We start from the raw sequence: 16,844 nt of genomic DNA, 5'->3' as shown, positions 1-16,844 counted from the left end.
CTTAGAGGGAAAAATGATGATATTTAAAAAAAATGTAAAAAATTACATGATTCGCAATAAATAATTGAGTATCACACGCCATTGAATTCTAAGATAATCAGAATACAAAATAAGTGGTCCGTGAGTTTTGTTAAAATGGAGTACCTAGTAAATGTTAGACACACTCGTAATAATTAGTCCCAATTCCTATGAAATAATTAATGATAATCATGCTCCTTCAACGACGTATGCACGAAAGTTTTTATTTTATTTTATTTTTCTCATTTACCAAATCCTAAGGAGACCGTTTCAATCATTGGATGCACTGAAAGCTGAAATCCAGCGGTTAAGACAATCAACCAGACAGCCACGCATTCAACTTGCCCCAGCCGAAAAGGCCAATTAAAAAAAAGCAAAAAATAAAAGGAGGATTAAAACGCTAAATTCGGGGGTGATACAGTGACCCAATGAGGATCGGAATACAGTTGTTCCGATTACGTGGTGATCTTTTATTGGACAACAGATGGAAAGGGAAAAGGTTGGGGTATGTAGGAGAGTGCTGCTTTTCCATGTTAATCTAAAGCAGGATCCAAGTGCCAGCAAGGCACACAACTCAAACTCTCTGCCAGGCCAAGTTGGCCAACACTTGCACCGCCCCCGCACACCCTGTCCACCCATTTTCTTTCTCCTTTCTTTTCCCGTAGTTGTCATATCACCACATGCGAGAGTACAATCTGTTTCCCCACTCGCTTTATTTTGTTGGCATTTGTCCCCGTCAATGACAGGATCCCCAACCAGGCGACCTAAGTCCTCTACAACCGGCTGTCCTTATGGGCTCGGACACTTTTTTTTTTTAATTTTAAAATTTAATTTAATTTTAATTTATGTTCAGTGCAAAATAAAACAAACTAAATAGGAAAGACCATCCTTTGATTTTGTAGATAAAATAAAATAAAATAAATTTAAATTTAAAAACTAAACAAAATATCGTTATAATATATTTTTTAATATTATTTTTATTTTAAAATTTAAAAAATTTGAATTATTATTATTTTTTATAAAAATTTAAAAAAATTATAATGATTAAATGAAATTAAATAAAATGAATTAAAAAGAATTATAAAAACAAATTAAGCCTAATATTTATTTATGTCTTATTTAAAACACTAAATTATTTTAAGATAAAAATAGTTAAATTCACGGGTTGATGAATATCAAGATAGAACATAGTTGAACTTTAAAACTTATTTGACAAAATTCTTTAACTCAAATAATTGAATAATAAAAAATATTTTAATTACACAGAAATGTTATAAAAATAAAAATTGATTTAAATTAATATAATACATTAAATAATAAATTTATTTTAATATATCACATCAAATCAGCGCTTTAATAATTGGTATCTTATGCCAAAACCGTTTAAAAAGACACGTATACCAGAAAACAGAACAAAATAAAAACCAATATTAGTTACACGTGTGAGATGAAGAGAGGAAGGGTCAGCATACAGGTGAATCAACAAGTGACGGTAGAAACCCCCAAAATTTTCTCCTTAAAAAAGCAGCTTTAGCTGCTTTAGCTTTAGACGGGCCCCAATGGCGGTGCCGCTGTTCTGCTTCTAATACCTTAACTAGCAACTTGCTAGTTGCTACCGTGCTAAACAACGAGAATAATACCCAGATACTTCTCCTCCCACCCCTTTCCGTTTTCTCGCCTTCCAAACACCAGAACGTAGCATCCTCTCCGCCCCCAAAAATTACTTTTAGCCTACTCGAAAAGAGAGAATAAAGCTTTAGATAGAGATCATTTTTTTGTTTGGGTTTTTGTGAGTTGTTCTCATTTGATCAATTATTATCGCTTGAAATGCTGAGGCTCTTTAAGGTTTACCAGCTCTTCTTCACCGTTCTTCTAATTGTCTCTGTTTTTCTCTCCTTCTTCACCGGTATGCCGTCTCCTTTTCGTTTGTTCCCTTTTTTCTCTTGGCTTGAGAATTTTGGTTCCTGCAATTTACAATTTGGATATCTTGATTTTGAACGAACCCTCTGTATATATTGTTCTTCTTGATGCCTTGACTGAGATCTGACCCAAGCTTTAATCTTAGTTGTCTGTTCTGGGGGTTTTCCATTTTGTTTCCTAAATTTCAGTTTTTCTTTGGGAGATTAAAACTGGATGAATATTATTTTGTACCTTTATTGTTCGCTAACAGTTCTCCAAGTTGTATGATATAGATATATATTTTTAAATGTCAGTTATAACGAAGTGAGGTACTGTTTTGTTGTTATCTAACCTCATAAAGTTTCTCGTTTGATTGGTTGCAGAGTAGCGTGCTCCGGGTTCGGCGTCGAAGTCTCGGTTCCACTTAGTCAACCCTTTGTGCTTGATTGGGCTCTTGCCTTTGTCACCGAATGTATGTTTATATTCTTTCAGAACATCCTCAAGTAATCGGATATAGTTCTTCCCTTTTATCAGTTGATGCATGGTTATAATTATCTTCAGCTGCTTCTTTGACGTTTAATAATTGTGCTGGTTTTTTAATCTGCATTTACATAATGAAATTAGTAATTCTAATTTCCAGTGGTGTGATTGATAGGATGGTAGCCTGGGTTTAACTAAATTATTTTTATTGCTATGTAATTCGATTGAAGGTGAGAAGTTATTTAATTAAGTTATTTTCACAATTTTTTGAACCATTAGTGCGTATTAAGCTACTCCTTTAATTAAACATTCTTAGTTATGCGCATTTGATTGTTCTGTCACCATTTAGTTTGCTTTTCTTCTGCTTCTATATCTGGAGCCGTGTGATGGTTGTATTGTGGATCAGGCACTCTCAAGAAAGTTACTGCCTTTTGGATCGTCCCATATAATTTAGAAATAATGGCCTAAGGTATAACCCTCATTGTGGATTTGACTCTCCTTCGCATGTAGCACTAAAACATGGTCTGAACACACTTTTTAAACTATTTTTCATTTACATGTTCTGTTCTCTCATGCATGCTTCTGTTGCTTGACTTCTAAACCATTTTTTACTTCAGATTGACCATGATCGAGTGTTGAATGTATTATGTTAATGCAATAATGACTTCCAATTCTTAGGAGACGTTTGGATTCGAAAATGACTTGAGATAAGTTGAGATGGATTGTGAATCGTAATGAGATGAGTTGTGAATAGTAGTGAGATTTGTGAGTTAAAATTGTTGAATAGTAATGAATAGTAGTGAGATGAGTTGAGATGAGCTGAGATGAACTGCGAATCCAAACATCTCCTTAGTGTTATCTCTTGGGGATTTTAATAATTTATAAAATAATGACTTCCAAGATGATACTGCGATATTGATTATGCTCATTTATGGAGCCTTCACTATTCTTAAGTGTGTATGCACATCTGTATTGTTTTCTCAGGTGACGCTATTTTGGCTACTTTAGGAGTTGCATATGCAATTAGTCAATTCTTTTATAAAAATTTTATTTCTTCTATACCTTAACACGTAATGCTGATTTTTTTATTTTAAGTCCAGAGTTAAGCAAAAGATGGCTGCTGAGCTTGTCAGTTCTGCAACAAGTGAGAAACTGGCTGAAATGGATTGGGCGAAAAACATTCAAATCTGTGAATTAATTGCTCATGATCACAGGTAGCAGTTCACTATATATCAGTATTCTTTATGTGAATAGAAGATTATGGATCACATAAGATAATAGTTTGCATAGGCCATCTAAAGTTGTTAATTAATGAATGGGTACTTAATTATCTTGTATACTTTCCTTGGGAGAGGTATATTGGAGTGATTGCTTGTTATAGAACCTTTGTTCTGCATTAAATCATTACATAGAATAATATATATTGCACATCGGCATTTTTGGCAGTAACTGCACTGGCAAATGGGACTTATTGTAAAGGAATTTCTATATATTGATGTGATGGCTAATTCGTAGCAAACTGCAGATGAATTTGAAGCAAATGTAATTTATTAAGCTGTCTTCTTACAGAATTATGGGTTATGCATATGAATGCATACAGGGGCTGTGTCTGTTTGTTTTTTAATAAAAACTTTGATTACGTAGCAAAAACATGTTATTGGTTCTCGGTGATGGTTATTGATTTTGGGCAATAAGGTTGCAAGAGTAAGCCAAATGAAATGATGGAAACCTTAGCTCTGTCATGAATAAGATGAAATGTACACTTGTATGTGTCAAATATGGATGCCAATGAGTTCTAGCACCTAATCAAGCCTTCTTCCTCCTAAGTACATGGTGGTGAACATGTTTTTGTGTGTAAAACATGTTGGGTAAATCCGTTGCTTACAAATCCGAAAGGTAAAAAAAAGTAAATTTTTAAATATGGATGGCTTGCATAAGTATTTGTGGGGTCATGGGTTTCCAATAGCCAGCCTGAATGTTGTCTTGCGATGTTTGAGCTAGACTTGTGTTCAGCTGGATCAACTAGTGCTGAGATTAAATTTATCCCAAATTGCTTGTTCATGTTCAAGCTGGTACGAGTTTCTATTAATAACATTAAAAAGTGTTGAATTTACCGTAGGCAAGCTTCAGGTACTCGTAGTGGAAATGAGATTAGTACTTTCTGATGGGATGAAGCTTGGCTTGTTGAGTTTCTCTTGAATAATTTGTCTTGAAGGAGCTCAACTACTTCCTCTGAGCTTCCTTTCTATGGTTTTAGGACTCAAACTGTTGACAAGCCTGATAGATAATGCCATTTGTACCATCCAATGTTGATATCCTGATTAAAAAAAATGGCTTTTTTAGTTAAACTGAAATTATGCTAGTTGATTTTTTTTTTTATAAGTAAACAATTGCATTAAAAAGAATAGGCATAGCCCAAGTACATAAGATGGTATACAAGAGGTGACACCCATCTAGGAAGGAGAAATAGAAACCTCTTGTATATCGTCTTCCTAGATGATAATGCCTATTCTTGTGGTGCACTTGTTTAAAAGTAGGGGATCAGAGCATAAAGTTCTTCCATAGAGTTGCTAATTCCCACAGAAGAACTAATACCATTGAAAGACTGAATATTAATGGTATGGAATGCAAGGAGTCCCCTAGGATTTGGGAGCATGTGGTGGACTTCTATGAACAATTGCTTTCAGAACGAGAGGGTTGGAGGCCTAAGCTTGATGGCCTTGGCTTTGACACTATTGAGCCTCAGGCAACGTCTTGGTTGGAGCGGCCTTTTAAAGAGGCAGAAGTTTTTTATGTAGTGAGACCCATGGCTAAAGATAAAGCTCCCGGTCCAAATGGCTTCTCGATGGGCTTCTTTCAAGCTTGCTGGGAGGTAGCAAAAGAGGACATCATGAATGTGTTTCTGGAAATATTCTCGGTTGGGAAGTTTGAGAAAAGCCTTAATGCCACTTTCATTGCGCTGATTCCAAAGAAGATTGGAGCCTCTGAGATTAAGGACTTTTGACCTATTAGCCTTGTGAATGAGGTGTACAAAATCATCTCTAAGGTGCTTGCAAACAGGTTAGGGGAGGTCTTGGGTCAGATCATCTCGAAGCCACAAAATGCGTTTGTTCGTGGTCGTCAAATTCTGGATTCAGTCCTCATAGCGAATGAAGGCCTGGATAGTAGATTAAAGTCGGGTGCCACAGGGGTTATTTGTAAACTAGATATGGAGAAGGCCCACGACCATGTAAACTGAGACTTCCTCTTATACTTGCTAGGGAGATGCAGGTTTAGGGTTAGATGGCGGTTGTGGATTAGTTGGTGCATCTTAATGGCAAGGTTCTCAATCTTGATCAATGGCTGTCCCATAGGTTTCTTTAGTAGTTCTCGTGGTTTGAGGCAAGGTGATCCAATATCTTCACTTCTTTTTGTCGTCATTATGGAGGCTCTTAGTAGGATGATATCGGCGGTGGATTCCCGATAGGTGATCCCAATAGAGGCATTAGTACTTTGTCTCATTTACTTTTTGCAGATGACACTATTATTCTATGAGGCAGACCGCAATTAGTTGAAGGCATTGAAGGCTCTCCTCATGTGCTTCGAAGCAGTGTCAGGCTTGAAAGTGAATTTTGAGAAGTTAGAGTTAGTGCTAGCGGGGAATGTCAGCAATACTCGGCAACTAGCTAGTATACTTGGGGTGCAAGGTAGGCTCTCTTCCCATGTCTTACTTGGGATTGCCTTTGGGGGCGACCTTAAGGGCCTCATCTATTTGGGATCTTGTTATTCAGAAGATAGGAAAGAGATTGGCTGGGTGGAAGAGATTGTATTTGTCGAAGGGTGGACGTTTGACTCTCATTAAGAGCACTCTCTCTAACTTACTTACATATTTTTTGTCTTTTTTCCGTACTTGCTAGTGTGACAGCTCGGATTGAAAAATTGTATCGGGATTTCTTTTGGAGTGGGATGGGGGACGAATCCAAATTTCACCTGGTGAAATGGGACAAGGTGTGTAGACCAATCTCGTCAGGAGGTTTGGGTGAAAAATTTGAGAACTTTTAATTAGGCTTTACTTTGGAAATGGTTATGGAGGTATAACATGGAATCAGATGCCTTATGGAAGTACGTGGTTGATCGCAAATACGGGACCTTGTGGGGCGGATGGTGTACTGAAGAACCACATGGGGCTAATGGTGTGGGGGGTTTTGGAAGTATATTCAACGTGGACGGGGGGAATTTTATAGCCATGCTAGAGTAGTGTTTTTTTTTGTGTTGGGGGGGGGGTCCCAAATCAAGTTTTGGAGGGAAGTATAGTGCGGGAATGAGGCCATTAAGGATTCCTTTCTAGCTATTTTCTGTGTGGCTTGTAATCAAGATGCTTCAGTAGCGGACCTCATGCTTTGTTCAAGGGACCAAGTGCAGTGGTAAGTATAGTGGTAAGTATTCCCGCTTTGTAACTGTTTCTAGTTCTTAAATTGGTGTACTGATATGTATACGTCCGGTGTACTTGGGCTATGTCTTATCTTTATCAATACAACTACTTATTACTTATAAAAAAAAAATGTCACTTTTAGTAGTGGCGCAAGATTGGGAAGTAGATTTGAGGCTTTTTTTCAGCCTATTATATTCTGTGAAGCCAAATAGTCAGTAAACTGATAGGTTGTGGTGGACTCCTATGGGTAAGGGCACTTTTTTGGTCCGATCTTTCTACAAGTCCCTTTCACATCTAGCAAATACTCAGTTTCCATGGAGGAAAATCTAGAGGAATAAGGCACCTCCTAAAGCGGTTTTCTTTACTTGGACAGCAGCGTTGGGGAAGATTCTAACTATTGATAATCTGCGGAAGCGACAGGTAGTTATCATCGATTGGTGTTGTATGTATAAGAGATCCAGGGAGACAATAGAACACCTCTTGTTACATTGTGAGATAGCTAGAGCCTTGTGGTTTGAAGTGTTTAGCCGAGTTGACTTATATTTTGTAATGCCTGCAATGGTGGTTGAACTATTGGCTAGCTGGACGCTTCCGAGAAGAGTCCCACAAATCAAAGTCGTATGGAAGATGATTCCAGCCTGCATTATGTGGTGCTTATGGCAAGGATGGAATGAGCGGACTTTTGAAAACAAGGAGCGGTCACTAGAGGAACTTCGCACTCATTTTTTTCGTACTTTATTTCTATGGGCCATAGCTTTAGATTTAAATGGCCTAACTTTTCATGACTTTCTAGTTTCTAATACTGTGACCTAGATAGGTCTTATCTCTTGTATACCATATTGTGTACTTGGGCTTTGCCTATTCTTTATTAATAACATTATCGTTTACTTATATATAAAAAAAAAGAATAGAAACAAGAAAATCATGAAAATCAAGGCCTTTGAAATCAACAGCTTTGATCCATAAAAATAAGGTTCTGATAAAAAGTAATCTAAGCTCTTCCAATGAGCGCTCATTGCCTTCAAACGTCCGGTCATTACGCTTTTGCCTACGCACCACAAAATGCAGATAGGAACCATCTTCCACACAGCTGTGATTTGTGGAATACCGCCTAGATTTGTCCAACTGGCTAGAAGCTCAACCACAGTGGCAGGCATAACCTAGGCTAGCTCTAATCATCTGAATACATTTTCCCATAACACTCTAGCAACCTCACAATGCAGTAGAAGATGATCCACAGTAACCTAACTTTTTTTAATTATGCTAGTTGGTCAATGCTGACTCTCTGGAAACCCAACATCATTCCTCTGAAATTTATTACATGTTAGCTGTTCATTGAACACTTCTCTTAGAGGATGTTTGAATGACTGTTTTTTGTAAATGCTACATGATGTCTGACCCTGTTGCTTGCTGATGTAATCAAGATAAGCCTACATTGCCCTATTATAGCCTTTATGCTCTTTGGCTTGAATCCACACTTGGCTTGGTCATCAATGACTCAAGCTTTCTTATCCTATTTATTGTCTAGTTTGCTACCATCTTCTTTTTCTCAGTAGGGTCTTGTTGTTTCTAACCATGCAGGCAAGCTAGAGATGTCATTAAAGCTATTAAAAAACGGCTGGGAAGTAAACACCCAAATACTCAACTCTATGCTGTGATGGTGAGTTGGATGAAGAAAATATTTGGTTGGTGTGATCTAATTTTCATTTGCATTAATTGAAGTTCCCAACATAGAAAAAAGAGAGAAAAGACATTCTTTCACTGAAATGGGTAGTTTTTTTTTTTTCCTTTTAAAAGATGCCATGATCGAATGACCTTATAATTAGGGTCAATTTCTTTTCATGCTCTACCTGCTTGGTGCCTTTCTTTTCAATCTTGCATTTATTTCTTAATTTTTGCAGCTATTGGAGATGTTGATGAACAATATTGTTGGAGAACATATTCACAAGCAGGTGCTTGATACAGGGATTCTCCCCTTACTTGTGAAGATAGTCAAGAAAAAGGTTCAGCTTTGCTCCCATTTAGAAAAACTCGTTGCTATTAGATGATCTTTTATATTTTTTATTTAAATAGCTTACCTTTGTTCGGCCAATTTTGTTGGTTGCAGTCAGACTTGCCTGTAAGGGAGCGGATTTTTCTTATGCTAGATGCCACACAGACATCCCTTGGTGGTGCTACCGGAAAGTTCCCCAAGTATTATGAGGCATACTATGAATTGGTGGTAGGTGTATTATGGTTGGGTCAAAACTTGGCATGTTTAGACAAAAATGAGATTGGATCTTGTAAACTGTTTTGTGTGAAGGTGAGAGTATATAGCTATAATGAATATTTTTGCTATTTCTCTAGCATGATGACTAGTACGGACTCGAGTGACTTTGTTCGATCCCTTATCTAGATTTGAACTTCTAAAGCTTGGTCTCTGTGGATACTTGTGACTAACTGATCAGATATGCCTAAGTGTGTGTTCCGCACTATGGCGCAACACTCGATTCATAGCATATGGTTGGGTCAGAGCATGGCATGGTTAGACAAAAATGAGAGTAGGTCTTGTAAACTGTGTTGTGTGAATATGAGAGTATAGCAATAATAAATGCTGACTGGTAAGGACTCAAGTGACTAGTGAGTTTGTTCAATTCCTTATGCAGATTGAAATTTATGCATGGTCCTTGTAGATACTTGTGACTAATTGATCATATATACCTGAGTTTTTGTTCCACACCTTAGTGGGTAGTGACCATCAGGCTATTTCACAAATGGTGGTGGTGCAGGTTGATGGAGTGGTAGTGGAGATGTGTATTTAGTCCAGCTGAATTAACCCCAAGGGATTGGCCCAAGTGGTGAAGGCCTTGGTCTTAGGGTATCACTCCATTCAAGGTCCAAAGTTCAACACCTCATGGGTGCAAACAATCCTTTGGGGCCACACCTCCTGACGAAAAGCCAGCGATTTAACCAGTTGTGTAGGGAAGCTTCTGAGGGTGCGGTGCATGGGACTGGAGTTTACTCTGCAAGTGTGGGTCCGAAGGGCCCTGCCTTGGAGAGGTTCTCCGATATAATAAAAAAAAAAAAAAAATTTAGTCCAGCTGAACATAGTGCCCATGAAAAAGTTGATGTGGGGTTTTGAAGGTGGGCCTAGCTATGTAAAGTGCAAAGCTGCTAATGGAAATGCACTTCTTGAGCGAAGAACATTTGATGAAGTGCAGTTGAAATGTATAAAGCATATGCACTTCGAAATACTTCCGATGCAATTAAGTGCACTTTTTCATTTATTAAAACAGATGTGAGGCATCGAAAAATTGCCATTAATTAACAGCCAATTAAAGTTGATTCCGATTAGTGATACTTTGTTGTTACGCATATTTTAGGCATATTTCTCAGCCCTATATGCTTGAATTTGATCTTCTTCTTTTTTTATTTTATTTTTTATTTTTTTATGTCGGGGAACCTCTCTAAGGCAGGGCCCTTCGGACCCACCCTTGCAGAGTAAACCCATGTTCCGTGCACCTCACCCTCGGAAGTTTTCCTATACAGAACTGGTTAAATTGCTGGTTTTTCACCAAGGGGTGTGGCCCCAAAGGATTGTTTACACCCATGAGGTATTGAACCTTGGACCTTGAAATGAGTGATACTCCAAGACCAAAGCCTTCACCACTTGGGCAATCTCTTGGGGTTATGCTTGAATTTGATTATTGCTACCACTTACCAGAAAAAAGGAATTTGTTGTTGCTACCATGGTTTAGTGTATTTTTTAGTACTTTGGGATACGTAAAACAAAGACATAGTATTTTTTAGTACCATCACTCGAGAATTTTGTTTTCATTCCCGAGGAGAGGGGTAGTGGCTGGAGAAGGATGGGGGAGGTGTTGCATGATTTTTCCCACGGCAAGATCAGTCCCGTGGGTGTCGTTTTGGGAGTGATGGTATGGAAGGACAAAGAGGTGCTGTAGGACATGGCTCTGTTAGGGAGTCACGTCCAACTCAAAGGTAGGGGGTTTGTAGCAGACATGAAGGTGGCATGGAAGAGAGGGAGAACTTGGAGGTGAAAGACCCAAGTACATCCTCGGTGTTGAGGCGATCCTATGCGACAGCTTTGAAGACGGGTCATGCCTCGGAGGTTTAGAATGAGGGGGGTCTGCAAATCACGCCTCAAGACTAGCTTGTAGAGATGCAAAATTCTTGAAAGGAGATGGAAACCCAACTCGTCGAGTTGAAGGCAGCGATAGCTTGCTTGTCTACGAAAATAGACCTGCTTTGAGCTAGAGGCAATAGGGTTGTAAGAAACAAGATAGGCCCAAACCCTTTAAACTCTGATAGAGGAAAACGGAAAATCGGATTCGGCCTTGTTCTTATAACCAGATCCAGGAGAGTATGGTGGGTCAAAAGGAAATCTGACATATTTGAAGCGGGGTCTACATCTGGTATCGGCATTGAGGCATCAGTAATGGAATGTCATTCGCCTTTTGTTACACAAGATAGACCAATAGTCGGTATTACACCTTTGGTCCTTGAAGAAACTATGGCTTCCTCGTCGGAGTTAAAGGAAAATGGTGTACTGCCAAGGTCTGAAGGAGATGTAGAATCCGCTACCACCCCAGAGGTGAAGGAACTTGCTGTTATTCCAGAATCTTCAATGGGGACCTTGAAACCATTGGAGAGAACCAATGGAGTTATTGGAGAACCAATGAGCTTGGCTTTGGTGCCTTGCATAGAGGAATGTCCAGAGTCAGGAGTGCAGTTGGATACTGTGCCTGGGGATAATGTTGCTCCCTTGGTCTCTCTTCCTACAATAGCGGATTGGATTCTTCCTAAAGTTAATGAGATTCAGCAGTTCGTGAGAATTTCACATGGAGGATGTGAAGACCAATTTAAAGAACTAATCACTGCGATTGAGGCAAGCCACGCACTTGAAACCAAATCAAGTTTCAAGAAAAGTAGGGAGTTACAACGTCTTCATTGGGAAATCAACTACAACGCTAAAGGTGGTAGCTCAAGTAGCGGAAAGTCTAAAGAGAGGGCATTGTGAAGTTTTAGTTCTAAGGGAAATAAGGAGTTGGGGTTGGGTTTTCAGGTAGAGTTTTATTTCTACGGGAAACAAGGGGTTAGGGTCGGGTTTGGTGTATGCCTTGTGTATCGAGTATATGGTTATTTTCCACTCTTTTTCTTCCTGAGGAATTTGAAGTCTATTTGCAGAAAGGATGACTTGAACCATTTTATGACTAAGGCCATGTTTAGATATAGAAATGGTTTCATCTCGTATTATCTCATCATTACAACTTTCCCAAATTCCTACATAAAATATAATAAACAATTCAACTTTTTCAAGTCCCAAAACAATAATAATATTAAAAATAATATTCTAATAATATTTTATTCAACTTTCAACTTTCATAAAAAACCATCTTATCTCATCTTACTATCCAAATGGTTCCTAAAAATGTGGTCCTTCCACTCACTCTGTCAGCTCGGTAATTTTTGCTGTGTAACTTGTCATAATTGGCATAATTGCTATGTCCGCTTCTGATATTTAAATATTTCGTACAAGCTTATTGTATTCAAGCCAAGCAGTAATATTGAATTATGTCTTCATATAAACTGCTGTCTTGAATTCCTGTATACATGTGTTTCTAAATTCTTATTTACATACTCTGGATGTTATGCTATTTCACGGACTTATATTTTTCTGTATCTTTCAGAGTGCAGGAGTACAGTTTCCACAAAGGCCCCATGCTGTTCAATCAAGTAATCCTACTCCACAAGCAAATAAGAATGATTTACCTAATGGGGAACTAGCCTCCTCTAGGAATGAAGAGGTTACTCGGCAAGCAGAACCACAGTTTGTTCCCGAGTCTAGGTATCATCTGCTTACTCTATTTATTGATGTATTTTGGCCTACTTTATGCCCTATTCACTGTATATATGGCCCTGGAAATTACGTATTTGTAGTCCATTTTGAACTATTGGTGATACCTTCCTTATGATCAAAGCTGGTAGACAAACTTCAGGTCTAATATTAACTTAACATGCTTTGGTTGGACCTTGTTTTGGGTAGTGTGTCTATGTCACAATGTCCCTGCTTCTTCTACCTGTGGTTCAGGCAGATAAAGAGATCATGTGCAAGTGATATATAATATCCTCATGGTCAAATCTAGACTCTAGACCATCTTGATTTTGGCCCTGCCTTTATTTTATTTTATTTTTATGTTAAATGAAGGCTGATGTTCTAATAAATGGGATGGTAAATCATTATGTTACAAATTTAGGTTCTTCAATCTGCCTATTTCCATTTTTGTGTACTTCAGGATACTCATATATCCTATTGAATTGGGGTTCACTTGTATTCTTCCTGTATACCTGGGTTGCACCCCACATTGCTTTTTGACGAAATTATGTTACTTATAAAAAAATGATATCCATGTATTCCTCAAAGAGATTACTTATAAAAAAAATTATAGTCCTCAAAGTCTTGATAATTTGATATGCCTGCAAATAATACCTTTTTCTAAGTCTATCCATTCCATACAGTATAATTCAGAAGGCAAGTAATGCTTTAGAGGTTTTAAAGGAAGTCCTCGATGCTGTTGATACTCAACATCCTGAGGTATGATGGATTATGATTCCTGAATTTTGTATATGACGTGATCAGCAATGAGTTGCTTTGATATGTTTCATTGCACTATGTTATGTTGATATTATAACACCCTTTCATCATCTCTTATAATGAAAAAACCCCTTTATATTCTTATTATAATGGTTCTACAGTTTGGAATGTCTTAACTCTCATATTTGATATGCATTTTTGGGTGAGATTAATGGCTTCTAGCTAGGAATCTTGTACCTACTTGGTTGAAGCTTCCAGCAACTTGATAGACGAAAAAGTGATTAATAGTGAATGGGTTTTGTGGTGGGTGGTGACTATCCTTTTATTATGATGTTCTAATGCTGTCAACTTGAGGAAGATAATATCCAAGAGCCTTATGACCTTTTGTGCCATAAAAAGAAATGGCATGATGGCTAATTTTTTTGGTTTGAATCTGAATTTTTGAAAGCTTTAGAAACTTTATGTTGAACTTGCATTGGTTATTAGATGGTTTTATGTACCCTTATTTTCTATGGTTAATTATATATAAAGGCACTATTGGTTTGGAGGCTACATGCCAAATATGTACATCACTCGTACCTTCTAACTGAATCATGTGATTGCAACTTATTTGAATTGCATTTCACTTTGTTTACCACATGCCAAATATGTACATCACTTGTGCGTTCTAACTGAATCATGGGATTGCAACTTATTTGACTGGCATGTCACTTTGTTTACCTCGAATGAATCGAATCAAACAGTCTGGAACATACTTAATGGCATGTCAGTTGTTTTATGAAATTTCTTTCCTTGATTATATGTGAAACTAAAAACTAGCATGTCTTGTCAAATTTCATGGTGTCATATCGTTCAGGGAGCAAAGGACGAGTTTACACTTGATCTGGTGGAACAGTGTTCATTTCAAAAACAAAGAGTGATGCATCTTGTGATGACTTCTCGGTAGGGCTGAGTAATCAATTTATTACTTATAGCAATTGTGCATACTATTATTTCTCAATTTAATTTTAGAAAAAGTGAAATCAAAGTTGGATCGGTGTACAAGGAGTTGCTAAAAATCATGATATTAGATTTTTTTTCTCAGAAGTTATTCAGTCACTGGAGCATGCTACCCTTGGAAGAATAGTATATAATTTTCATAACTTCTCATTTATGGGTGGCTTAGGCTACGTTTAGGTAGTAAGGTGATCTCAGATGATATATGAATCGTAGTGAAAAAGTGGGGAAAAAATATTGATAAAATATTTAATAGTAGTATATAGTAGTAAAAAGTATGTGAAAAGTAATGATAAAATATTAAATAGTAGTAAATAGTAGTAAAATATTGATGAAATATTGAATAGTACCACTACCCAAACACAGCCTTAGAATTGTTATAAAATTTAGTAAAAGGTCTCATCTTCCTTTGGTGGAAGTACTTCAATCATTCAATCGTTGAGCTAATGTTGAGGAAATAGCTTACATGAGAATCAACTGTTGTGAATATTTGGTAATATTTGTTATGCGCGTTCAAATTTTCATGCGAACCAATCGTCATCATGAAAACAAGACAAGGTAGGACATCGATGGGAAATTATTAGATGCTCCCAGAGTAGAGATGACATGGTACTCCATCCTATCACAATATGTCATGTAATTAAAATTCTTATGTAAGCATCAGTTTTAATTGACATGGCATCTTATAATAGAATGAGTATCGTGTGTCCATATTCTTGGAGTACCTAATATTGCTCGACATCAAGTTGGTGTTTTTTCTAAATATTAGAGTCCATGGCTCCATGGACCATAACTAGGACTTGGGTCTCTCTCTCTCTCTCTCTCTCTCTAACAGATGGCTGAATTGTCTAATTAGCATCCATGGATCCATAACTTGTGCGCCTGACAACTGACTAGTTTACTTAGCACAATACATGCATGTAGATGTGCATAGAGACTTGCATGTACACATCATGTGCTCTTATGCATACGTGTTCTGTGTTCTACGCATACTTAGCCCTTGCAGTTTCAGTTGATTCCTATGTTATGCACCCAGGGATGAGAAGGTGGTTTCTCAAGCAATTGAATTGAACGAGCAACTCCAGAAAGTTCTTGCAAGACATGATGACCTTCTTTCAGGTAGGCCTACATCAACTGCAAATCATTTTAGCCTTGATGAAACAGAGGAAGAGGAGGCCGAGCAGCTTTTCCGAAGGTATGTACATCTCCATGGGGCCTAGGCTTTTGAAATGTAGCATACCCGCCCTAGCTTTAATGGCCTACTCATATCCCTTACTAAACTGGATAGTAGATCTGCCAACTTGGCTATTTTCATTTGACTTGTGGCAATATGTGAGGAAAACTCGATTAGTTTACTGATTTGAAACTGTTGTTTCTTCACTCAACAGATTACGAAAAGGAAAAGCTTGTGTGAGACCTGAAGATGAAGAGCACTCAGCAGAGCGCCCCCACTTGGGTTTGCTTGGATCCTCCATTCCGGCAGAAAGGCTGAACCGTCCACTTATACGACCAGTGAGTTCGGAGCCATCGAGTGAACGGAATATCCATCATCCATCTGTCGCAATCTCACCCCCTCCAAGACATGTTGAGAGAGAGTCTCCACCTGTTGCAATGATACCTCCAAAACACATCGAAAAGGATGTCCCACAAGTTGCAATTCCGCCCCCACCTGCAAAACGCGTTGAGAGGGAGAGATTCTTCCAAGAAAACAAGATTGATGGTGCTGGTTTGAGCGGCCATATGAGGGGCCTCTCAATGCACAGTCACGGCACAAGTAGCTCTCGCAGTGGAAGCACAGACTTCAGTGATTGACTGCAGTTAAAAGGACCATTTGATGTTTCAGAGTCTGTATTTTTAGTTTATAATTATAATATGGTAGCGGTGTCCGATTTGCCTGTGCGGGGTGGGTGCTGCGGAAAGAGGAATGACATGACTGCTTTAGTTTTATGATACATTAAAGGGTTTTGCATGATCTCGTGCCTGACCTCGAGTTTGCTTCCTTACAGACAAAGAAATGGCTTTTATTCTTCCTTTCTTTTTAGCTTAAGAAATAGCATTAGCTTCTGTTCTTATTAGATGGATAGACCTGGCTCTGCAATTTGTCACTTAACGCAGTGGAAGGTGTAGGGATAAATGGGTCAAGCAAAGTTCAATTCAATGAAAACTGAACCCTCTGAAAATATAGAAATCTTGAAACTCCATGTCTTGGCAATATTTGAGTTGAGGACCCATCCCCTATAAAAACCATCTTGAACTCAAAACAAATCATTCGCAATCCAAGACAAGTAGACAGCACCTGGTGGTAAGAGAGTATCACTTGATTAAGGTACGGATGGATAGTGAGATGAGATGAGATGGTTTTAGATGAAAATTAAAATTTAAATAAAATATTATTTTTTAATATCATTATTGTTTTGAAATTTGAAAAAGTTGAATTTTTTATTA

The 16,844-nt window shown here is 37.9% G+C and overlaps 1 protein-coding gene across 2 annotated transcripts; it reads left to right on the top strand.

The window, feature by feature from the left end:
* The first annotated feature begins 1,483 nt into the window (after positions 1-1,483).
* Positions 1,484-16,474, top strand: LOC109012762 (TOM1-like protein 5). 2 transcript variants are annotated; one of them, XM_018994551.2, is made up of 11 exons: positions 1,484-1,924; positions 2,301-2,389; positions 3,498-3,611; positions 8,390-8,468; positions 8,710-8,811; positions 8,916-9,029; positions 12,499-12,656; positions 13,328-13,403; positions 14,260-14,345; positions 15,436-15,594; positions 15,788-16,474. In XM_018994551.2, the coding sequence occupies exons 3-11, from the start codon at positions 3,511-3,513 to the stop codon at positions 16,209-16,211; spliced, it is 1,299 nt and encodes a 432-aa protein (XP_018850096.2). In that variant the 5' UTR covers positions 1,484-1,924; positions 2,301-2,389; positions 3,498-3,510; the 3' UTR covers positions 16,212-16,474. The 2 variants fall into 2 exon arrangements, with proteins under 2 accessions (XP_018850096.2, XP_018850097.2); XM_018994552.2 differs by having other exon boundaries at positions 1,667-1,924; positions 3,493-3,611; positions 15,788-16,431.
* Positions 16,475-16,844: the final 370 nt, after the last annotated feature.

Source organism: Juglans regia, chromosome 1, assembly GCF_001411555.2.
Source record: "Juglans regia cultivar Chandler chromosome 1, Walnut 2.0, whole genome shotgun sequence".
NCBI lineage: Eukaryota > Viridiplantae > Streptophyta > Magnoliopsida > Fagales > Juglandaceae > Juglans > Juglans regia.
The sequence above is the reverse complement of the archived record's forward strand: the minus strand, read 5'-3'. Positions and strand labels throughout refer to the sequence as shown.